The 20,679-nt window shown below is 45.3% G+C and overlaps 1 protein-coding gene across 1 annotated transcript in view; it reads right to left on the reverse strand.

Moving 5' to 3' along the window:
* The window catches only part of KCNMA1 (potassium calcium-activated channel subfamily M alpha 1), a 1,099,869-nt gene that overhangs the window by 746,361 nt on the left and 332,829 nt on the right, over nucleotides 1-20,679 (reverse strand). Inside the window, 1 exon segment of the mRNA XM_045291187.1 lies at nucleotides 12,463-12,624. Coding sequence (XP_045147122.1) covers nucleotides 12,463-12,624 — 162 coding nt within the window.

Here is a 20,679-nt window from a genome sequence, read left to right on the forward strand (position 1 = left end):
CCCTCGTGGCTAAGATGGAGACTGTGACCCCAGCACAAGTCCCCTGCGAGGCCACGCAGGGCGCTCTGCAATCCAGTGGCTGGCTTCCACAAACAACAGCTTCCCTTGGCAGGAAGCTATTTTCCACCCCTGGGGCTTAAGCCTAAGCAGGCAAGTCTGTGAGGGCCTGGCTGATATTATTAGCTCTGGATAGGTCTTCCCACCCAGGTGGTCACCAGCAGGTCTGCAATAGATGACACACAGAAGAGGGCTGCGTCCCTCCCTTTGGGGCCAAGCTCCAGAGCCTCCTGTGCCATTCAGGACTCCCACCCCCCAAAATAACTCACTGACATGGAGGAGAGGCTCATGGCACCCCTATGAGACAGGGGAGAACTGCCCCCCAAGTTTCCAAAACTATTAGGGTTTCCAGTTTTGAAGAATCTGTTGGTTTCAAACTGCTGGCCTTTCCTATTGCAGCCCCATGTTTACCCACTACACCTCCAGGGCTCTAAGGTTAACAGACTCCAGCAGGCTTGTTCAACACCTAGGAAGCCAGTCTTTCCTCTGTGACATGCTGCCTTTTTGTCAGTCAGCCTGTTTCAAGGTCTGTTTGGTCCTCCGTGGAGATTTCCTTTGAAGAAGAGCAGAGAGGGCAGTGGGCTTTCTTTTCCTCTCTCTTCTTGGAAATAAACTGTTCCTGTTTCCCTTGGGATTTAGCTACTTGACCAACATAGCTCTGCCATCAAGAAGTTTCTGACTCAGAGCAACCTATAGGCTTCTGAGCTTTGTAACTCTTTATGGGAACAGAGAGCCTCCTCTTTCTCCAGTGGGGTGTCTGGTGGCCCTGAACCACCAGTCTTGCAGCAGTCCAATGCTTACCCAACACCACCACCAGGCCTTCACCAACAGTCACCCCAAATACAAATAAATAAGAAAAAAAAGATTAAAAGGAGAAAATATGTTTTTTAATCAAAATCCAGCCACTACTAAAATACGGATTAGAAACATTTCTAGAAAAATGATGGTTTCTTCCCTTCAGATTATTTTATTGGATCACAAGTTTCTCTTGCTTATGGGGAAATTAGCATGTCCCAGTCCACCTACTCTCTCTATCAACCCAACTCCAATAATCCAGGAAAGTCGCGGTCTGTCTGCCCAGGTAGGGTCACAGAGGGTTTAAAGGCAGTCTTTAGGTCCCCTGCGCTTGCGATCCACGTTGGATAGAACCAAGCTTCCATTCAGAGAAGGCCCTGGCTTCCCACCTGAATGTTTTCCACTTCAACATAAGGACAATTTTCTGAACTAAAATTAATTGAATGAGCCAAGATATAGACCTGATGATAGGCTTGCGTATGTTTAGTTGACTTTTTGAATGCCTGAATTCATAAGAAAGAGAAGGAAACAATTGTCACGTCCTAGTGCATTACTCACAAAGAAGAGGGCATTTTTGCAACCAATATTTAGCAATTAGGGAAAATGGTGAATTTTATGATTGCTGTCTCCTCAAAATAGCTTTAAAATGGTTTCTCTTTCTTTTTTAACCAGGGGCCTCTTTCTGGACCCCAATCCTAAAAACAGGGAAATGGGGATGCTTGGAGACCTAGAGGCACAAATCAGTCTGCCTTTTCCTAAACATATGCAAGGAAATTAAACTTGCAGGCCCCAGCCTGCATGTGGACCTGAGTGTGACTTACTGAGCAGGTGCTTACCGGCTCCAACAAAGGCTGACAGTCTTATCATCCTTGTCTATATGTTTGAGTTTCCCTGCTAAGCAAGCTTTCTGGAAGCTGGGATAGAAGTTCTTAGGTAAGTCTCAGTCTGCCAATATATTGTTCTGCCAAATAACCAGCTACTATCAAATTGACACCAACTCAAGGCAACTCCATGTATGCCAAGCAATTGTGCTCCAGACCATTTTCAATAGCTGTTTTAAATAAATAAGAGATCACCAGGTCTTTCTTCTGGAGCAGTCTGGATAGATTGGAAACACCAATATTTTATTTGGCAGTTGAGCTCATTAACTGGTTGTACTACCCAGGGATTTCTTCTGAAAAAAAAAAGAATCCTGAAATCATCTGCATCCTCAGGAGACATCAGGGGACCGTTTTATAAGGAACCTCTTCTTGCAGGTAAATGGTCTACAAGGTGCAGGCTTCAAGTGCAGACATTTCCTTTCCTACAGAGCCTTGAACAGGGTGCCAGCTTTTCCTCCAAGGGAAGAAGAAAGGGCTTCCCATGAGCCCAGGAATATAGGATCACATGGGGTCAAGATTAGAAGAGCTGAGCCCCGAGGCCAGCTCAAGCCAAGCAATCACCAGTTGATTGTCACTGAACTTATTCATCACCCAGAAACATCCAAGCAAAACGAAAGCCTAACATTCTCACATTTAATTTTAAGTGATGTCACTTTACAGGTTTTCCTGGAAGAAAAAACATATGTCCAATGTCTTGAGCAGTACCTGACACCCACTAGGTGCTCAGAGAAGAGTATTTGCTGAGTGATGAGATAAACTGCTCAGGGGAGCTGCTTCATGTGGACACCAGACTCAGTGTCCCTATGATTAGGCAACTTAGTATACCTCCAGCATCCTTTTAAAGTGGTCGCTGCCTGTTAATGTGGATGTTAAGTTTTCTCCCCACATACTGGTTCTGGTGCCCTCTGGAAACCAGCCCTATCTATGCCCCATCAGTCTTGCTCCACAGTCCTCCACAGGGAGAAGTAGACACAGGACCTCATTGAGTGCGCTTAACTCTCTGTCCATAGGATCCATCTGTCTTGCTTTCAAAGGGTCTCCTGTGAGCCACACGACACCCAGTGTACCGCTCTCAGGGAGAGCACAGCCTGGCTAGTACAGAGAGGCTGGAGAAAGTCAGCGAGTCAGCCAACTTCAGCAAGGACAGAAAGAACAACTTCAGCTCAATGCACCTGACTTAAACGTGTACACAGAGCAAACACCACCATCATCGGGCTGGCCTCACACCTTGGTAGTCTGAGATACCAAGTCTGAGATGGGGTTAATAACATATGATGGCCCCTAATCTCTAACAGCAATGGTTTCTCCTCCAGGATGCATGTCCCACCCAGACAAAGAGCAAAAGCAGAAACAAGAAATGTGTGGGTCACTATGAATCGACTGTGAGTCACTGTGAGTCAAAGCAGAGCAGACCAAAACGATGTTTACTTGTGTTTTATTGACTGTGCCAAGGAATTGACTATACGGACACAAACAAATCATGGATAACCTTGTGAACAATGGGATTCCGGAGCACTTCCCTGTGCTCCTGTGGAATTTGCACATGGATCAAGAGGTAGTTGTGCAAATGGCACAAGGAACTACTACATGGTGCAAAATCAGAAAAGGTGTGCCCCAGGTTTGAGTCCTCTCACCATACCTATTCAATCTGCATGCTGAGCAAACCGTCAAATAAACTGGCTGATATGAAAAGAACGTGGCATCAGGGTTTGGAGGAAGGCTCAGGAACAACCTGCACTATGCAGATGATACAGCCTTGTTTGCTGACAGTGAGGAGAACTTGAAGCCCTTGCTGATGAAGATCAAAGATTGCAGTTTCAGTATGGAGTAAAACTCAATGTAAAGACAACCAGAATCCTCACGACTGGACCCACGAGTAACCTCGTGATAAGTGGAGAAAAGTAAGGCGTTGTCAAGGATTTTCCCTTACTTGGATCCATAACGAGTGCTCATGAAAATAGCAGTCAAGAGATCAAACGATGTGTTAAAGTAGATAAACCTGCTGCACAGGACCGCTTTAGAGTATTGAAAAGCAAGGATCTTACATGGAGGGCTAAAGTGTGCCTGACCGTGGTATTTTCTATGGTCTCATATGCATGTGAAAGTTGAACAGTGAATAATAAGATCTGAAGACGAACTGATGCATTTGAATTGTGGTGCTGGAGAAGAAGACGGAAAGTACTGTGGACTGCTAAAAGGACACGTTGCTCTGTCGTGGAAGAAGTATGGGCAGAGTGCGACTCCTTAGAGGCAAGAATGGCTAGACTTTATCTTACATACTTTGGACACGTTGTCCGGAGAGAGCAGCCCTTGGAGAAAGACATCATGTTTGGTAATGTAGGGGGCACCAAAGAAGAGGAAGGTGTTTCAGTAGACGGCTTGACACCCTGGCTGCAATAATGGGCTCAAGCATGGAAACCTGGAGAGAATGGCTCGGGGCCAGGCAGTGTTTCATTCTGGTGTGCATGGGGTCTCTGTAGGCCCTGGTTGCATCATGCTTAAAGTGCCCAGCTGCCAAGGAAAAAGTTAGCTCAACCCTACAAGCTACTCAATGGCATAAGATGTAGCAGTCTGCTTCTGTAAATGTTTGCAGCCTTGGAAACTGGATGGGCCAGTTCGGCTCTGTCCTGAAGGATCTCTACAAATCAGGGTGGACTCAACAGCAATGAGTTTGGTTTGGGGAGTCTGGAAATGCTCAGCTAGCCTCCTTGGTAGTTCTGATCAGTTGATGAAGACGCACAAATAGCCAGAGAGAGGTCCAAAAAGCAAAAGAGCTCTGGTTTAGAAGACAATGCTAGACTGATAGAGGGGCAGGGCTCTTGGTTCCTACCGGGAATAGAGAACAGAGAAAAGGGGAGCCCTGCAGAGGAAGGCTAGCTTGGTCTGTTCACTGCCCAGACATGGAAAATGCCTGGTTTATTTATTAAGTAGCCAAGTTCAGTTCTGTGTGCAGAGAAACACCAGTAAATAGATACTGGCCGAATAGATGGATAAATAAATAGAAGTGAGTAGGTAATATTGTGGGTTGATTTTTTTCTCCCATAAAGATATATTGAGGTCCTATCACCTATTATTATTTGCGAATGTGACCTAATTTTAGAATAACATCTTTGCTGATGTAGGTAACATGAGCACCACACCAAAGTAGGGTGAGCCTCAATCCAGTATAGCTAGGGTCCTAATAAGAAGATAAAAGAGGCAAAGGAGATGAAAGATGATCAGAAATGATAGAGAGACATATTGGAGTGATGCTGCCACAAATCAAGGAATGTCTGGGGCCACCGGAAGCTAAAGGAGGAAAAGAAGAATCCACCCCCACCCCCCCACCCCCGCCCCAGAGCCTTGGGAATGACCCTGCCTCCACCATGATTTTGGACATTTAACCTCGAGAACGGAGGGCTGGTTGTGTGGTGGGTCACAAGCTGGGCGGCAGGTCAGACCCACGAGCTATGCGATTGCTCCCGTCAAGATTCATGCATCAGAGGGTTGTTCTCTTCCGTTGACCTGTGCATTGAAATGCACTCGATGGCAATGAGTCTTTGAGTGAGAGCCTCCATAATGATAAGAAACTAAATATCTGCTGGTTCTAGTCATGAGCTGCAGTTGTGGAACTTCATATGGCAGCCCTAGGGAACTCATACAGATGCGCAGACCAATGAGACAAAAGGTGGCAACAGAAGTATAACTCCTTGCCTCCAGATCCCTGCACGTCCAGGCTGAGGGAGCTGCTCCTGGGTCAGGAGACCCTTCCTCTCGCCAGAGCGCCAGAAGACTCATCCCTGAGCCCCTCACTCTCACTGCTACAGCACGTGTGGTGAGGCCAGAGGAGCCAGCACTCCAGTTGATGAAATTAACAGCTACGTTTTACAAAATATCCCCAGGAATCAGGACCTACAGACTTGCAGGCAGCATGGATGGGGTTCCTGACTTTCAGGATCAGAGCAGGAATCTTCTCCAGGGTCAGGATTAGACTGGCTGAGCTACTGTTCAGAGTCTGGAATGTAGTAGCTGCCAGGAGATGAGAGATTTACTGAAGCAGGTGCAAACGGAAACACGTATCTTTCATCTCGGTCTACACACTTCCAACAGCGGTACTTCCAGCACGCTCACCCTTCCCTCCAAGAATCCTGCACTCTTCAATTGCGCTGTCTACAGGGAAGTTGGCACCCCGAGGGGCTCCAAATGTGCTCCTTGTCAATGTTGTTGAAGTATGAGGAAATAAAGAAGTCTGAAGGGGCTATATCAGGGCACCAGGACAGGTAGAATGGGGCTTCCTGGCGACGTTCTCTTAGAACCACCCTGGCTGCCCCCAAAGAATGAGCAGGTGCATTGTTGTGATTTTTTTTTTTAATTCTTTAATATAGCTTTCCTGGCCATGTTCTCACAAATGACATTTTCAATTTTCTTAAAACTTCTTCCTAATAAGTAAGCCCCCAGGATCATACAGTGTCCTTCAAAATACCTAGCAAGATGATCCATTTGGAATCTCCAAAAAATAGTCGCCATAACCTTCTGAGCTGATCACTCTGCCTTGAATTTAGTTGGCCAAGTAGATGCCCGAGGAGGCTACTTTTTGGATTCAATCTCTTTTCTGGATTTACCTTAACAGACTAAGACAATGTATTACTGGGATAACTTGCCTGCAGCCAGACACTGAAGACAAAGACATGATTACATATACTTGTTGGGGGTGGGAGGAGCTATCATATGAGAAGTAGAACCCCAGCAGCAGTACGTGTTAGCTTACTCTTGTCTATGCTGAGCCCAGCTGGAAACCTGCTCTAGAACCTGGACATTCCCTGGTTCTGTCCTCTGGGCCCTTCTCTCCGCCATTGGATTTAATTGAGCTTGTAGAATACATTTAGCCATGTCTCTGTGACAAGCCTCTAAATACTGCAAACAGATAACACTTTCAGCTACTAACCAAAATATTAGAGCAAGCCCACCTAGAAGTGCTTTGGAAGGAAGACTGGGTGCTCCGTTCTGAAAAAGCACCCATCGGAAATCCCTCTGCACACAGACCTCCTCCGGCACAGACGGAGTCCCGGGAGATGGAGTCAACTAGACGGCAGCTCCTAGAAGTCGTTCAGATGCTCATTCTCCCCATTCTTTGTGCCCTGGAGAACTGGCGTGTGTAGAAGAAGCTGCCCTGCCATCTATGGAGGAATGTGGACAGTCATCAGGCCGAGTGCACACTCGGTCGTCTAGTTCAAGGGTTAGCAAACTTTCTCTGCAAAGTCCCACCTACAACCCAAGCCATTGGCCATCAAGCTGATTCTGACTTATGGTGATAACGTCCGTTTCACAAACTTTACAGACTCTGTCACAGCTCCTCAGGTGTGCCATTGTATGTTAAAAGTAACCATAAACAAGCACAAGTTAACATGTAAGGCTGTGCTCCAATAAAGCTATATTTATGGGGACAGGGATTTGAATTTCATATAATGTTCACATGTTACTAAATATAACTTTTTTTACTTTAAAAAAAAATGTAAAACACATTCCTAGCTGGCTAGTCAGACAAAATGGACAGCAGGCCAGATTTAGCCAGTAGGCTATAGTTTGTTGCCCCTTAACTCATTGCCATCGTGTCTATTTTAGCTCACAGTGACTGACATAATAGGACAAGATAGAGCTGCCTGCTCACCTGTGCTTAGCAACACAACATGTAACCACTACACCACGGGGCTCCTTAAGCCAGCTTAGTGTTTCCCAAAGTGTGTTCCTTGTGATGTCCATAGAATGGTTCATGAAGAAAAAGTTCCCTGGTGAAATATGCATGGAAAATATTAAGCAAAACAAAGTGTTTCTGAGTTTTTACTGCAGGCCTTCACTGAGCATTTATAGCCTGACAAGCACTGGCAAAAGCTGGAGAAGGGAATGAGAAATTAGGCCTGTCCAAGTTCCCAGGGAACCGTATCTATCCTGGAGTATCTCCTAGATCTAGTGTTCTGTGGAACCCAACTCAAGAGGGTCAGATAAACTCTAACCATCTGATAGCAACATCCCACCAAACATGATCCTGCTTCTTTGCAACTTCTCTAGGACACACAGCTCACTGTCTTAATTAGTCTGCTCTACTAATGATTTTTCTGACTCCTTTCTTCCCACCGAGTGACCCTGGGTCCCAACAACGAACCTAGAGCATCTTCCATCAACTAAAGATCAAATTCATATTAAAGTTGCACACCTTCTTTGATTTTTGAATCCACACCCAAAATATAAACTCTGTACCCATGCTCAGAATAAAGCAAACAATCATAATTATGCCCTGGAATAAAATTACTGCATATTTCCTTTAAACAGAAGTCTCCCTTAGAGGTGTTAAAACAAAGGAAAATAAGATCCAAATTCATGCATACCAACAGAGAGAGCAGGATATACCTGCTCAATAGGAGAGCATTTTAAATTTAAAGATATATCTACAGATAGCATTTTTGAGCCTCCAATCTTTCTACTACACAGGACATTTGCTGATAATACCGGGATGTCTCGGAGGTTTGCCTAAAAGATAGCAAGTGGCGAGGAAAGCACAGATGAGAAGAGGGAAGAGCGGGATGAACATGTGAGCTGGCTGTGAATTTGTCACCAGCTCCACCGGGGGAGCGAGTAAAGGGGAGGTGGGGAGAGCTGAGGAGAAACGCCACCAGCACCATGAGCCACCTAACAGGAAAGATGAACATCTGATTAAGTGCAGAACCCGTGTTACACCCTCATTTTACTCAACTAGTTCAATTCCATGTACAAAGAGCAAACAGTTCGTGTACACCTATTTAACTTGATTGAACCAATAGGATTATTTGCACTAGGAGGTATGTGATATACATATTCTTGTTGGGGCTTTATGAGATGAGGATAAATGGTTCAGGTTCTGTGAATAATGTTAATGCAAAGTGTCCCTCACTTTTTATATATAGGAAGATAGAGGGAAAGATTGGCGCATGCTCTCTCCTTATATGTGCAAATCACCCCGAAGACATTAAAGCAAGTAGTCTGTATTTTCAGTTTGTAGAATTAGATACGTATGCTTCCAGGAACAATATTTAAACATAATATCAAGGGAATGTGGGGAAGACGACTAAAAGGACTAATTCTAGGGAAGGGCTTCATCTTCGCCCGAGGGACGGGTGGCTCTTCTGACCACCTGTGGTTGAAGAGAACATATAGCCCTGCATCCATCAAGGGTCTGCCATGCAGTCCAGGTAGCGCACAGGCGACATGGAAATGAACAAGCTCTGCTAGGCCAAGAGACAGAGTCAGTTTTCGTAAGGAGATGTCACTACTGTCATTAGCTGCCACAAAGTTGGTCTCCAACTCATGGTAGTGCCACTCACAATGGAAGAAAATATTGCCTAGACCCATGGCAACTTCGTGATTCATGATGGATCAAACCATTGTGATCAATAAAAGTTTCATTGGCTTATTTTTCAGAAGTAGGCAACCAGACTTTTCTTTCTAGTCTTTTTTAGCTTAGGAACTCTGTTAAAACCTAGTCAACATCATAGCAAATAGAAAGTATCTACTACAAGTGTTTCATTGGCTGGCGATCTAATCTACAGGAGGGTGAAAATTGTATAGATCAGGAGTGAGCAACTTTTTTGTTGCAAATAGCCATTGCGCTATTTATAACATCTTCACAGGCCATACAAAATTATCAACTTAAAAACTGACCTGCTATGATTGGTTCAACACTTAATTAACTCATCCCTAAAGGTAAGGCTAGTAGTGCTTCTCTTTGGTGAGCCATGTGATATTAGCTGGTCTTGGTGATTTTGTGGGCCTTATACAACTAGTGGGCCAAACATTCCCTACTGCGGCTATAGTCACTCTGGTTTCCAGGTTCCACATGGAAACGAACAAGAACATCCGGAAACAAGCTAGTGCCTGGGTGTGGGCATGCTTGCATATCTTTGCATGTATATAACTTGTCTCATTATGAATTATGGGTTCTCTGGTAATCAGGCTATCTGATCTCAGAAAAGGCCTTGCTTTCTCTGTCTTTCAATTTCTCTGTAAAACAAAGGGTGAACTAGAGCACAAATCAGCAAAGTATGGCTCAAGGACAAAATCCAGACTGCTGTTCCTTTACTTAAAGTTTTATTTGAACAGGGTCGTGTTTATTCAGTTATATGCTCCCTGTGGCTGCTTCTGAACTATAAAGTCAGAGTTGAGTGGATGCAACAGAGACATATGGCCTACAAACCTAACATATTTACTAACTAGCCCTTCACAGAAACAAAAATTTGCTATTCCTTGAGACAGCCTATCTCTAATATTGATTTTGGCTTTTGATTCTGCAAAATATAGCCAAAATATTACACAGTACCTGGTTCAGTTGCTTCTTGCCATCTTTCTTTATACACTGCCTTTTTCTTTAAAGTTTTGCTCACAAAATATATGAAGCACCTAACTGTAGACATGTACATTTCAAATAGGAAATCAAGGCCAAGGGAGAAAGAGGAGAGCATGAGATGCAGGCAGGTGGGTGGTGAATACATAGAACGCAAACCCTAAGGCTCAGTGAATTCCTGGGGCCATCTGTAGGTTCCTAGCAGTCACCACAAAATGAAAGGCATGAGCCTCTTCCAGATTTTGAGTGTCCATTGGATGATTATCAGGAGAAACACAAACGGTGTATGCTGTGAGTCTCTGCATAAACCAGTCACATGAAATATAGTGAACAGTACTCACTACCACCAAGCTGGGAAATATCCCACTGACACTGGATGCTCTGTCGGAATGATCCTTAGGGTGGGCCAACTCTAAATCCCAAAGCAGAATTTATCATTCGGTATCTTGCAAATCAACACTACTTTTAAAATAACATTTTATGAATTAAAAAAGAGAAGAGGCGGTACTCCTGGTGATGGATAAGGCAAAGATAGGCTACTCTGAGACCTGAAGCTGCAGAGTCAAGGAATGCTCATCACTTGGTGATGAGGCTAGGGGTCAGTTCCAAACCAGCACTGGTCATCATTCATCATGGCTAGCAGAGTCCTATAACTTTACCTATAAGGTATGAAACCCTAATTCACATTCCAGAGTCTCATCGTTTGAGCCTTGCCCACTATATCCCAGCCAAGGGATTTTCATCTGTGCCAAACGAAGCCACTGAGGAAGGGGTCCATAAATGGAGGCCAAGCTCCTGAGACATGTGTCAAGACAAACAAATTAAAAATTGAAAAGGAAAACTGAACAAGCAGAGGTACCTTGGTAGCTAGTCTTCTTTCAGTCCCATTGTTGGAGGAATAAACACATGGTTGGCTCAAGTCAAGCACAGCTTTAGGGTCTAGCAGGTAGAATTCTTTTTTTGCTTATGGAGTGTGACTTCCACATAACATTTGTTCCTTGCTCAGAGCAAGGACCTGCTTTATTTTGCTAGAGGAGAACTTTATTCTGACGGAAACTCCTAGAACTCCAAGATGACTTCTCTCTGCAGTGGTGCTCCAGTAGCAAGGGCAGGATTGTCCCTAAGACTACCAGAGACCAGCTGGAACCTGGCGTCAAGAGAGAAATTTCTTTCCCACTCATTGATATCAGCCCAGCTTCACCTCTGACTCCAAGGAGAACCAACACATGAGAACTCAGGAAACACAAGCCTATGTTCTGTGAAAGCTGAGTGGTCACCACTTTTTTCTCAAGCAGTTTATAAGAAATTTATCCCAAACATAACATAGAATTATCCTGAAAAAATGGTTCTAATGAGTCAACTCTCCTGACAGTTACATTCACTTCCTCACTGAGCTTTGTCCACAAAATGTCAAGGGTGCAGAATGACATGCTGTGTAGAGCCAAGTGACTTAAGGTCCAGGATGGGTTTTCCACACAAAACAGCTTCCAGGGGCACCAGAAAAAAAATGGGCAATTACCCAGAGGGAAATCTCATTCTCAGAGACACTCTCCTCCAACCAGATCCAAGGAAGCTGGTTGGCAAAGTTATGTCTGGAGAAGAAATCTATCTCTTGTTGAACCAGGGTTCTGGCTAGAGTGACCAGTTCATCTCCATTTGCCAGAATTTCCAGTCTTAATCACTGATAGTCCCATGTCTCCAGAACTTCTCAGTCCCAGGAATACTGAGATGGGTGGTGACTGCTGGCTTACACCCCCCATGATACTTGCAAAAATGAGAACTCATAAAGGAAGCTGGAGAAGTCAAGCTTTGTAACAAGCAGATCATGGAGAAGAATAGAAAGACAGTAAAGGGCAGGTTAAGAGGGCCTCAGAGGCCACTAGGCAGGTACAACAATACATGAGCAACCCTCCAAGCTGAAGCCAGGCAGCCTTATATGGATTGCCCATGAATTTGACCATCCGGATAATTGAGGATTCCCATGCTAAGCAAGACGACTGGGCCCAGGAGATCAAAAACCTCCCTAAAAGGGGCACTCTGCCTAATGGCCAAAGGACACACACACACACACACACACACGTTTCCTTGACCTCTTTCTCCTTTACATAATGGCCGTGGTATTTGCATACCTATTTTTCTAGTAGAAGTAGTCTACATCGTCCCCCACAGACCTTCTCTGTCCATATCGCAGACCGCAAGACCACATGGAGCCCTGACTTTGACACCAGTCACAACAGAGACGCACTCACTGGCCCTCGGCCCTAACAGGTAGAGTGCCAGGCCAGAAAAGACCCAGAAAAAACATCACATCTTCGCCCACAAAGCAACCTCAGAACTGACCCCCAAGGCTCATTGTGAGAGCCAGGAAGAGGGACTCACCAGGACTCTGCCCGTCAGCGTCTGGGCTGATATCATGACCCCTGCCCAGTCCTTCACGGAGGTCATCCAGCCGACTTCTGCGGCCACTGCCCCCTCTTGTTCATCTGCGGGCTTGAGGGGGCCATCAGCCTGGCTTGTGCCATTGTTGATCTTCTGTGCTTCCTGGGGGAAAAAAGAGAAAACAAGGGCTAAGCCATAGCGACCAAGTCCATTTTAAAAACATAGCAGGCCTCTCAAGAATCAAAGCCCACAGAGATTTGGACTCACTATGCCTGCACATTGACCCTAACGTGTGGGCAGTGAGCACAAGGGTGTCAATGTAGAGTAGAGCACTGGGTGTGTATGAACAGCTCCCTGAGCACAAGCAAGAGCTGTTCATCAGGAAAGAGTGTGTGTCCAATGACCCACGTGCAGTTGGACATGCTGCAATATAATCACCTGTGTGCAGATGCAGGGACACCCCTGACACATAGATAAGCGATGATGCGCGTGCTCACACACATGGGATGCCCAGATGTCTACACGGATAAGGACTGGTGTCCAAAACTATGAAGAAATATACACTGAACAGTGAACTACATGGAGGATAGGTGGAAGGAGGAGAGGGTAAATGCAACTTTGATTGCCTTATTTCTTTATTTTTAAGATTTGCTATTTTAAAAGAATCTTTTCTTTATCTCTTGTGTTAATATTTTCCTGAAAGAAGGGTGTGATTATTTTCGTCCTTTAAAAGAAATTAACCCCAAAGTCCCTAAGCATAAACAACCAGGTCCGGCACACTGAACAGCTAGGAAAAGGTCTTGACATGCCACCCTTAGGCCTCTTCTCCTAGTAGCACCCGAGGTGTTCATTGAGGAAAAGGACCTCTGTCGACCTTAGCTCTCGGACTGGGGACTGGCTGGCCAATTAGACCAGGCTACCCCCTGGCAACAGTAACTGGGCCAGGGGTGGTCAGACAACCCACAGGAATCCCAAAGACTCAAGCCTGAGATGTTTCCTAGGAAGTATAGCAAAGGGAAACCCCCTCAAAGAATGAAGCTCCACAGAGGAAAGTAGAAGTGACAGAGCAGTAGTGTCACCATTTGAACACCTGGACTCAGACATGCCTGAAATCCACATCAGAACTTTTCAGCTACAGAAAGCCAGAAATACCTCCTTGTTTGATAAGAATGTGCTAAGGAAACACAGCTCATTAAGTAAGAGTCCCAACAACCAAAGAAAAATACCATACCCACTCCACTGCCATTCTGCTGATTTCTACTCACAGTGTCCCTGTACGACACAGAACTGCTCCCTATGGATTCCAGGGTGGTAAATCCTTACGTGAGCAAAGACTTGCCTCCTCTTTCTCTGAGGAGATTTGCCTGGTGGGTTTGACGGATAACTTGACATCGTTATGCAACAAGTGACCCACTACTCTACCAGAGTTTCTCAACACCCAAACCTGCAACCCTACATAGGATTGTTGACGCTGTACATCGTTATGGGAGCAGAGAGCCCCACCACTTTCCCTTGGAGTGTGTGGTGGGTTTGATCCAACAATGCTTACGTGGGCTCCTAATAGAATTCCATGGGGGCCTTAAATTATGTGCCTTTGTTCTGTGTCTTGGACATTCTTTCACATGGCTTGTTACCTCACCTCCTTCAAGTTTTTGTTTAAATCACACTTTGTTCAAATATCACTTCTCCGTGAAAGCATGCCCTATTAAACTGAAACTCTGCCCCCCAATACTATTGCCTTTCCTGCTTTATTTCTCTTCATAGCATTTAAGCCCTCTACTGCACTCTATAATTCACTCATTTCATTGAATGCTTGCCTCTCCCCTAGACTAGAATAAGCTATATGGGGACAGATTTTGGTCTGTTTCATTCACTATTATATCCCCAGTGCCTCAAAGAGTGTCTAGCAGAAAATTGGTTCCATAAATATAGATGAATGAATGAAATAAAAAAAAAAAACTATCAGCCCCTCAATGACTAAAGAGCCCAGATTTAAGGGTTTCCCAATTAAATATGAATTTCAGATAAACAGGGGATTTTTAAATTTGTTTTAGGTCTCAAATATTGCATGTGGTTGTGGCACAGTGACCACATGTGACAAAGTAGAACTAAGCTAGTAGAAAAAGATCAGTTTGTGTATTGCCATATTTAGACTTGGAAACCCTAAGGTGTGCTTCTACTCGGTCTTATAATAGATGTAATGTCAGTGGAGCTTTTGTTTGTCTGTTTCATCGTTAGTTGCTGAGTGGGTTTGAACCATCTTAATGCAGGGGATATACTTAGAGTGAAAATAGTATTTGTCATGTCTATCTGTCTAAGATAGGATAAACAATCCTGAAGAGAAAACAGGAGGACGTGGGAGAGAGGGAGGTGGGAGAAAGTCAAGGGAGAGCCAAGAAACCCAGGGACAAAGGAACAAGTCATCTACAATCGATGGTGAGGAGAATGCCTGGTGAGGCTGGATCAAGAACGTAGCCAAGAGAAATTACTGAAAGCTGAATGAAGGTCAAACACGATAGTGGGACAAGAAGAAAGTAAGAGGAAGTAGAGGAAGGAACTAGGACATGATCGCCGAAGACAAATTGGGTACATAAGCAAATGTGATGAAGAAAGCTGATGGTTCCCGGCTATCAAGAGATATAGCATCTGGGCCCTTAAAGGCTTGAAGATAAACAAGCGGCCATCTAACTGAGAAGCAACAAAGCCTATATGGAAGAAGCATACCAGACGGTGTGATCATGAAGTGTCGATAGGATCAGGTATCAGGCATCAAGGAACAAAAAATCATATCATTGTGAATGAGGTGAGTGCAGAGTGGAGACCCAAAGCCCATCTGTAGACCACTGGACATCCCCTTACAGACGGGTCATGGGGAGGAGAAGAGCAAGTCAGGGTGCAGTACAGCACCGATGATAGCAACAAATGTACAAATGTGCTTGACACAATGGATGTACGTATGAATTGTGATAAGAGTTGAACAAGCCCCAAATAAATTGATTTAAATTTTTTTTTAATTTTTCTTTAAAAAGACATGTATAGAGGCATGTACATATGTAAATATATTTATATATAGTGATAGGGAAATAGATCTATATCCATATATTTATAGGTTAAGTATTAAGGTGGCAAGTGGACATTGGGCCTCTACTCAAGTACTCCCTCAACAGAAGGACACTTCGTTCTAATAGCTTGGCATTCCATGATGCTCAGCTTCCTGACATGATCACTGAAGACAAAATAGGTGCATAAGCGAATGTTGTGAAGAAAGCTGATGGTGCCCGGCTATTAAAAGATAGAGCATCGGGAGGCAAAGGACATTTATAGAGGTCTAGATAAAGACATTTACATATGCAAATATATTTATATATGAGGATGGGGAAATAGATCTATGTGCCTAAACTTGTAGATTTAGTATTAAGGTAGCAGAAGGACATTGGGCCTCCACTCAAGTACTCCCTCAATGCAAGAATACTTTCTTCTATTAAATTGGCATTCTATGATGCTCACCTTCCTGACACAACTGCTGAAGACAAAGCGGGTGAATAAGCAAATGTGGTGAAGAAAGCTGATGGTGCCCGACTATCAAAAAGTATAGCACCTGGGGTCTTAAAGGCTTGAAGGTAATCAAGCGGCCATCAAGCTCAGAAGCAACAAAGCCCACATGAAAGAAGCACACCAGCCTATGCAATCACGAGGCATCGAAGGTATATAAGGTATCATCAGAAAAAAAAATCTTACCATAGTGAATGATGGGGGGAGTGCGGAGTGGAGACCCAAAGCCCATTTGTAGGCCACTGGAGATCCCCTTGCAGAGGGCCTTCGGGGAGGAGATGAGCCAGTCAGTGTGCGATCTAACAACGATGAAAAATGCAACTTTCCTCTGGTTCCTCCCCCACTATCATGATCTGAATTCTGCCTTTCAATTCTGGCTGGACCAGAGGATGTACATTGGTACGGATGGGAGCTGGGGTCTTAAAGGCTTGAAGATAAAAAAGCAGCCATCTAGCTGGAAAGTAACAAAGCCCACATGGAAGAAGCACACCAGTCTGTGTGACCATGAGATATCAACAGGATCAGAGTGACAAACAATGGAAACATGAGTGAAGGGAGACAGCAGATGGTATAAGTTATGAAAATAATAATAATTCATAATTTTTCAAGGGTTCATGAGGGTGGGAGATAGGAGGGAGGGAGGGAAAAAATGAGTAGCCGGTACCAAGGGCACAAGTAGAAAGAAAATGTTTTGAAAAGGATGATGGCAACATATGTACAAATGTGCTCAGCACAATGAATGTATGGATTATTATAAGAGCTGTAAAAGCCCCCAATAAAATGATTTATAAAAATAATAAATAAGCATACTTCCTGATGAAAAACATACTATTTATGTACCAATCATGTAAAATTCACTGCCCCTTCCAATCATATACCCATTGAGACTATTACAGCAGATGCAGATATTTTTAAAGGTGCCAGAAGATTAAGTTCTTCATTTAAAACTGTAGAATTAATTTCCAAAGCAAACCAACCCTGAGGATCCTAGTGACTTGGAGTGATGGGGGAGCGTGCAGCCACAAAGCAAAGATGCAGCTTTCTTTGCAGCAAGGAGAGGGAGCACGGGAGGCACCCAGGATGAATCAGCATCGCATCATCCAGGACTAAGCCAGGCAGGAAGCTGCTCCTACTGTCTGCCTCTGGTCCCTCTGGCCTCCTCTGGCTTCTGGGGAAGCTGGAGAAGAGAGGCAGTGCCAGCCGGATGCTAAGGTTTTATTTTCAATGATATTACACTAAGCGCCACGAAGCTATAGCAATTCAATACGTGCCACAGGTGGGCAAACTTAAAGGATGCCTCCAATATCTGTGAAAACTGTCACGCACATGCCTCCTAGGGCTGTGTCTGGTCCCTGGGTGGAGACTGTACAGCAGTTGTAAAGGAAGAAGCAGGAGCTCTGATCCATAAGCAGACTTAGAATGCCAAGGTGTAGATTTGGGATCAAAATCCATGCTTGCTGCCTGCCAGAGAATTAACAATCCAAGGAGTCACCCCCGCCTCCACCACAAGATAGGGACAATACTGCCTGAGACACAGGCATTGCCGGGATTAGACTGGGCTTGCTGGGGGCCCTGGGGGCTCGCCACCACGCTGTGAGCCCTGAGGTTGGCTGCCCAAGGACATCAGCTGCTCTGCAGGAGAAAGATGAGGCTGTCTGTTCCGAAGAAGAGGAGCAGTTTGGGCAACCCTTTGGCACAGTTCTCCTTTCTCCTGCAAGTTCATCATGAACCGGAGTTGACTCAAGGAAATGTTTTGCTTTGTTTTTTCACTCGAAAATAATACCCATTCAATGAATTAGTTCTATCACTTTTCACTCTTCTTCATGTCACTTCGATACCATAAATCAGAGCCACGCAAATGTGTTTGTGCACTAGAATCACCCGGAAGACTTGTTACAACACAGATGCCTAGACCCCCGTTCCACTTTCTGATCAGTAAACCCAGGGTGCAGCCTGAGAATCTGCATTTCTAACTAGTTCCCTGGAGATGCTGCTGGTCTAGGGACCCCACTTTGGGAACACCACTCCTCATTATTTCCATAGAGTTTGTGAGCTGCTGCCCTGATCTGAACTGGGCCACTGATCTCAAGGTCCTTCCTGGCCTTCCCTGTACAACCTGCCGAACAGCCTACTTCTTTCAGAACAGGAAGGCAGTGGGAGGATAGCAATGAGACAGCGACAGGGAGACGCTTCCCGTCCAAGGCTCCTGTGCTTCCTTTCAAGCAAAGCCTACCAAAGATGCTTCCAAACTGGCCCAGGGCCACTGCCAGGGGGCTAGAGGCTAAGATTATGTGCTCCGCAACCCAAAGGCTGTGGGCTCCAGGCTACCGGCACACCTGGAGGGGAGAGGAGAGTCAGCTCAGAGGCTGAGAGGCAGGGAGTCCTCTCCAGTCCCAGCAGTCTGAAGGCATTAATAATTCATAACACACGCTGGATATGGGAGATAATGCTATCTTGCCAGCCCTCTTACCTATTGTTTTACAAGGCACTCATTATTTTAATTACTTTATCATAGGCAAGGAAAACATAGACTAAAGGGAGATAATGCCCTTGCTATTATTTGCTTACGCTCCATGTTGTAAGCTTAATTACCATATGTGTGAAGCAAGATTCAGATTGGGGAAGCTCCACTACAGTAGGCTGGTCATGCTATTGATTCTCTGCCTGGAGGGAAATGGCCTCCCTCTCCTCTACTGGTCTGCCTCTGGCCAAAGAATCTCTCATGTCAGCGCAAGGATGGCAATCCCATGTCCCCAAGATAGGGGAAGGGGGAAGGTCAGTGGGGTATTGGCACCACTGGGAAGACAACAGAGGAAGGCCCATTATCATAGTTATGGGCCTGGCATACAGTTATGCCAGAAATGGGTGCCAACAATTGAGAAGCGCTCTCTCTGCATTTTCTTGCGCAATCTTTTATTAAACTCAACAGAGAGTGGAAACATCCCCATTTTACAGATGGGCAAGGCGCAGAGCCCGAGAGCTCTGAGGGAAGTCAGAGTTGACCTGGGCTTAAGTCAGCTCCACCACTGGCATGCTAACCCCACCAGCCTTCTTGTAAAATAAGGATCAGTACACCTATTCTAGTAAGATGGTGGCAAAGGTTCAGTAAGATAAGTGATGTAAAGCCGTTGGCATGCGGTAATTACAGATGTCAATTAGCAAGCCCTCACTGATGGACACTAGTTGTCTCCAGGAGTGTTCAGTCACAGCGACACATACCACAGGCTGGTGGCCCCAAGCAGGCTCTGATGATGCTGGAAAGGACAAGGGCCCCGAGAAAACCAATAATAAGTACAAACAAGGCTTAAATGAATGCAGGTTCTAATGGCTTTTATCCTCTAACTAGGCAATATGTCCCTGGGAAGTAAGGTGTCCCAGCTTCTGAAGGGTTCCAGAAAGAGTTGACTGGCCATATCTCAGGACAATTCGGGCAGGGAGTGCAACGTGGGCCGAACAACCTCATAGATACCTTCTGAGTCTAAACCCATTAGATCAGCCTCTCATCTCTGAGATGTGACTGAGGACAAGGAAGATATTAGCATCGTCTCTGTAAACGGTTCTTTCTTCTACGGCCCACAGGATGTTGTTTCCATGGCAAATAGCACATTGGTGAGCCTAGAAAGTGGATGTTCATTCATCCCCAAATGTCAAGTCCCATAGCCACTTGAAAGGGGCCTGCCACACCCCACTGCAGAGAATAACCTACTGACAGCACGGAGGATTCCTGAGCAGGCTCGAAGGTGCCACAAACCTTGGCCCTGATCTAAGAAATGGCTCTGTACTAGGCTCATATGTGTGTGAGGGAAAGAAGCCCTGCTGACTGCGGGTTCCAGATAATACCGTCAAGGAATACAGGCTCCTAGAGTTTCTGAATTGAAGAAAAGTATACCTTGGTAGGCAGAGAAGAATATGGTGGGAGAGCCAGAACAAATATGAACATGAAGTAAGAAGCAGGGGGCAGGAAGGAGAATTGTTTCAGAATGTGGAGACTCCAGGGCTCCCTGAGAAAGGACTTAGTCTTGCTTTGAAAGTTACTCTAACCTCCACACTACCCTGTTCTTCCCTGGGACTCAGGGAAAAATCAAATCTCAGGGCCCAAACTAGAAAGTGGGGGTACAAAGCAGAAGGTTGGGGGACATCATTCTCTGTCTCTAGCCCATGCTAGGAATCTTTGGTGGGCATTAGGCCCATACCCACAACCTCATCCCGTTTGCCTTCTCCCCATTCCCTTTAATAATATGAAATATTATTGTGAAGCAGTAACACTTATTTGATTGGATCACAAAAGGCCTCACTTCTCCCATGTCATACAAGTTAAAAGGCCTCTCCACATGGAGCAACCCAAAGCAGAGAGGACTATGGGGCCAGCCCCAACCAAGCGATGCTGACCACCTCCCCAGAAGAATGTGCTATGGAGGACAGCACTGAAGCCACAGGCTGGGGAGAGAGGCTGGCCTGCTCCGCCCACATGGGAGTAAACGAAGAAGGAGAGAGAGAGAGTGTGAGAGACTAGACCCCATTCTGGTACACCAAGCCGTGAAGACAATGTCCCTGCTCAGAGCAGCTAAGGCACAGAGAGGACGCTAGGGCCGACAACAGCTAAAGATATGACATCCCTTCCCAAGAGCACAGCAATAACAAAGGGAAACTCTGGGAACACAGTGT

Source organism: Echinops telfairi, unplaced genomic scaffold (assembly GCF_000313985.2).
Source record: "Echinops telfairi isolate 266 unplaced genomic scaffold, ASM31398v2 ScPeMD7_70;HRSCAF=299, whole genome shotgun sequence".
In the NCBI taxonomy this organism is placed as follows: domain Eukaryota; kingdom Metazoa; phylum Chordata; class Mammalia; order Afrosoricida; family Tenrecidae; genus Echinops; species Echinops telfairi.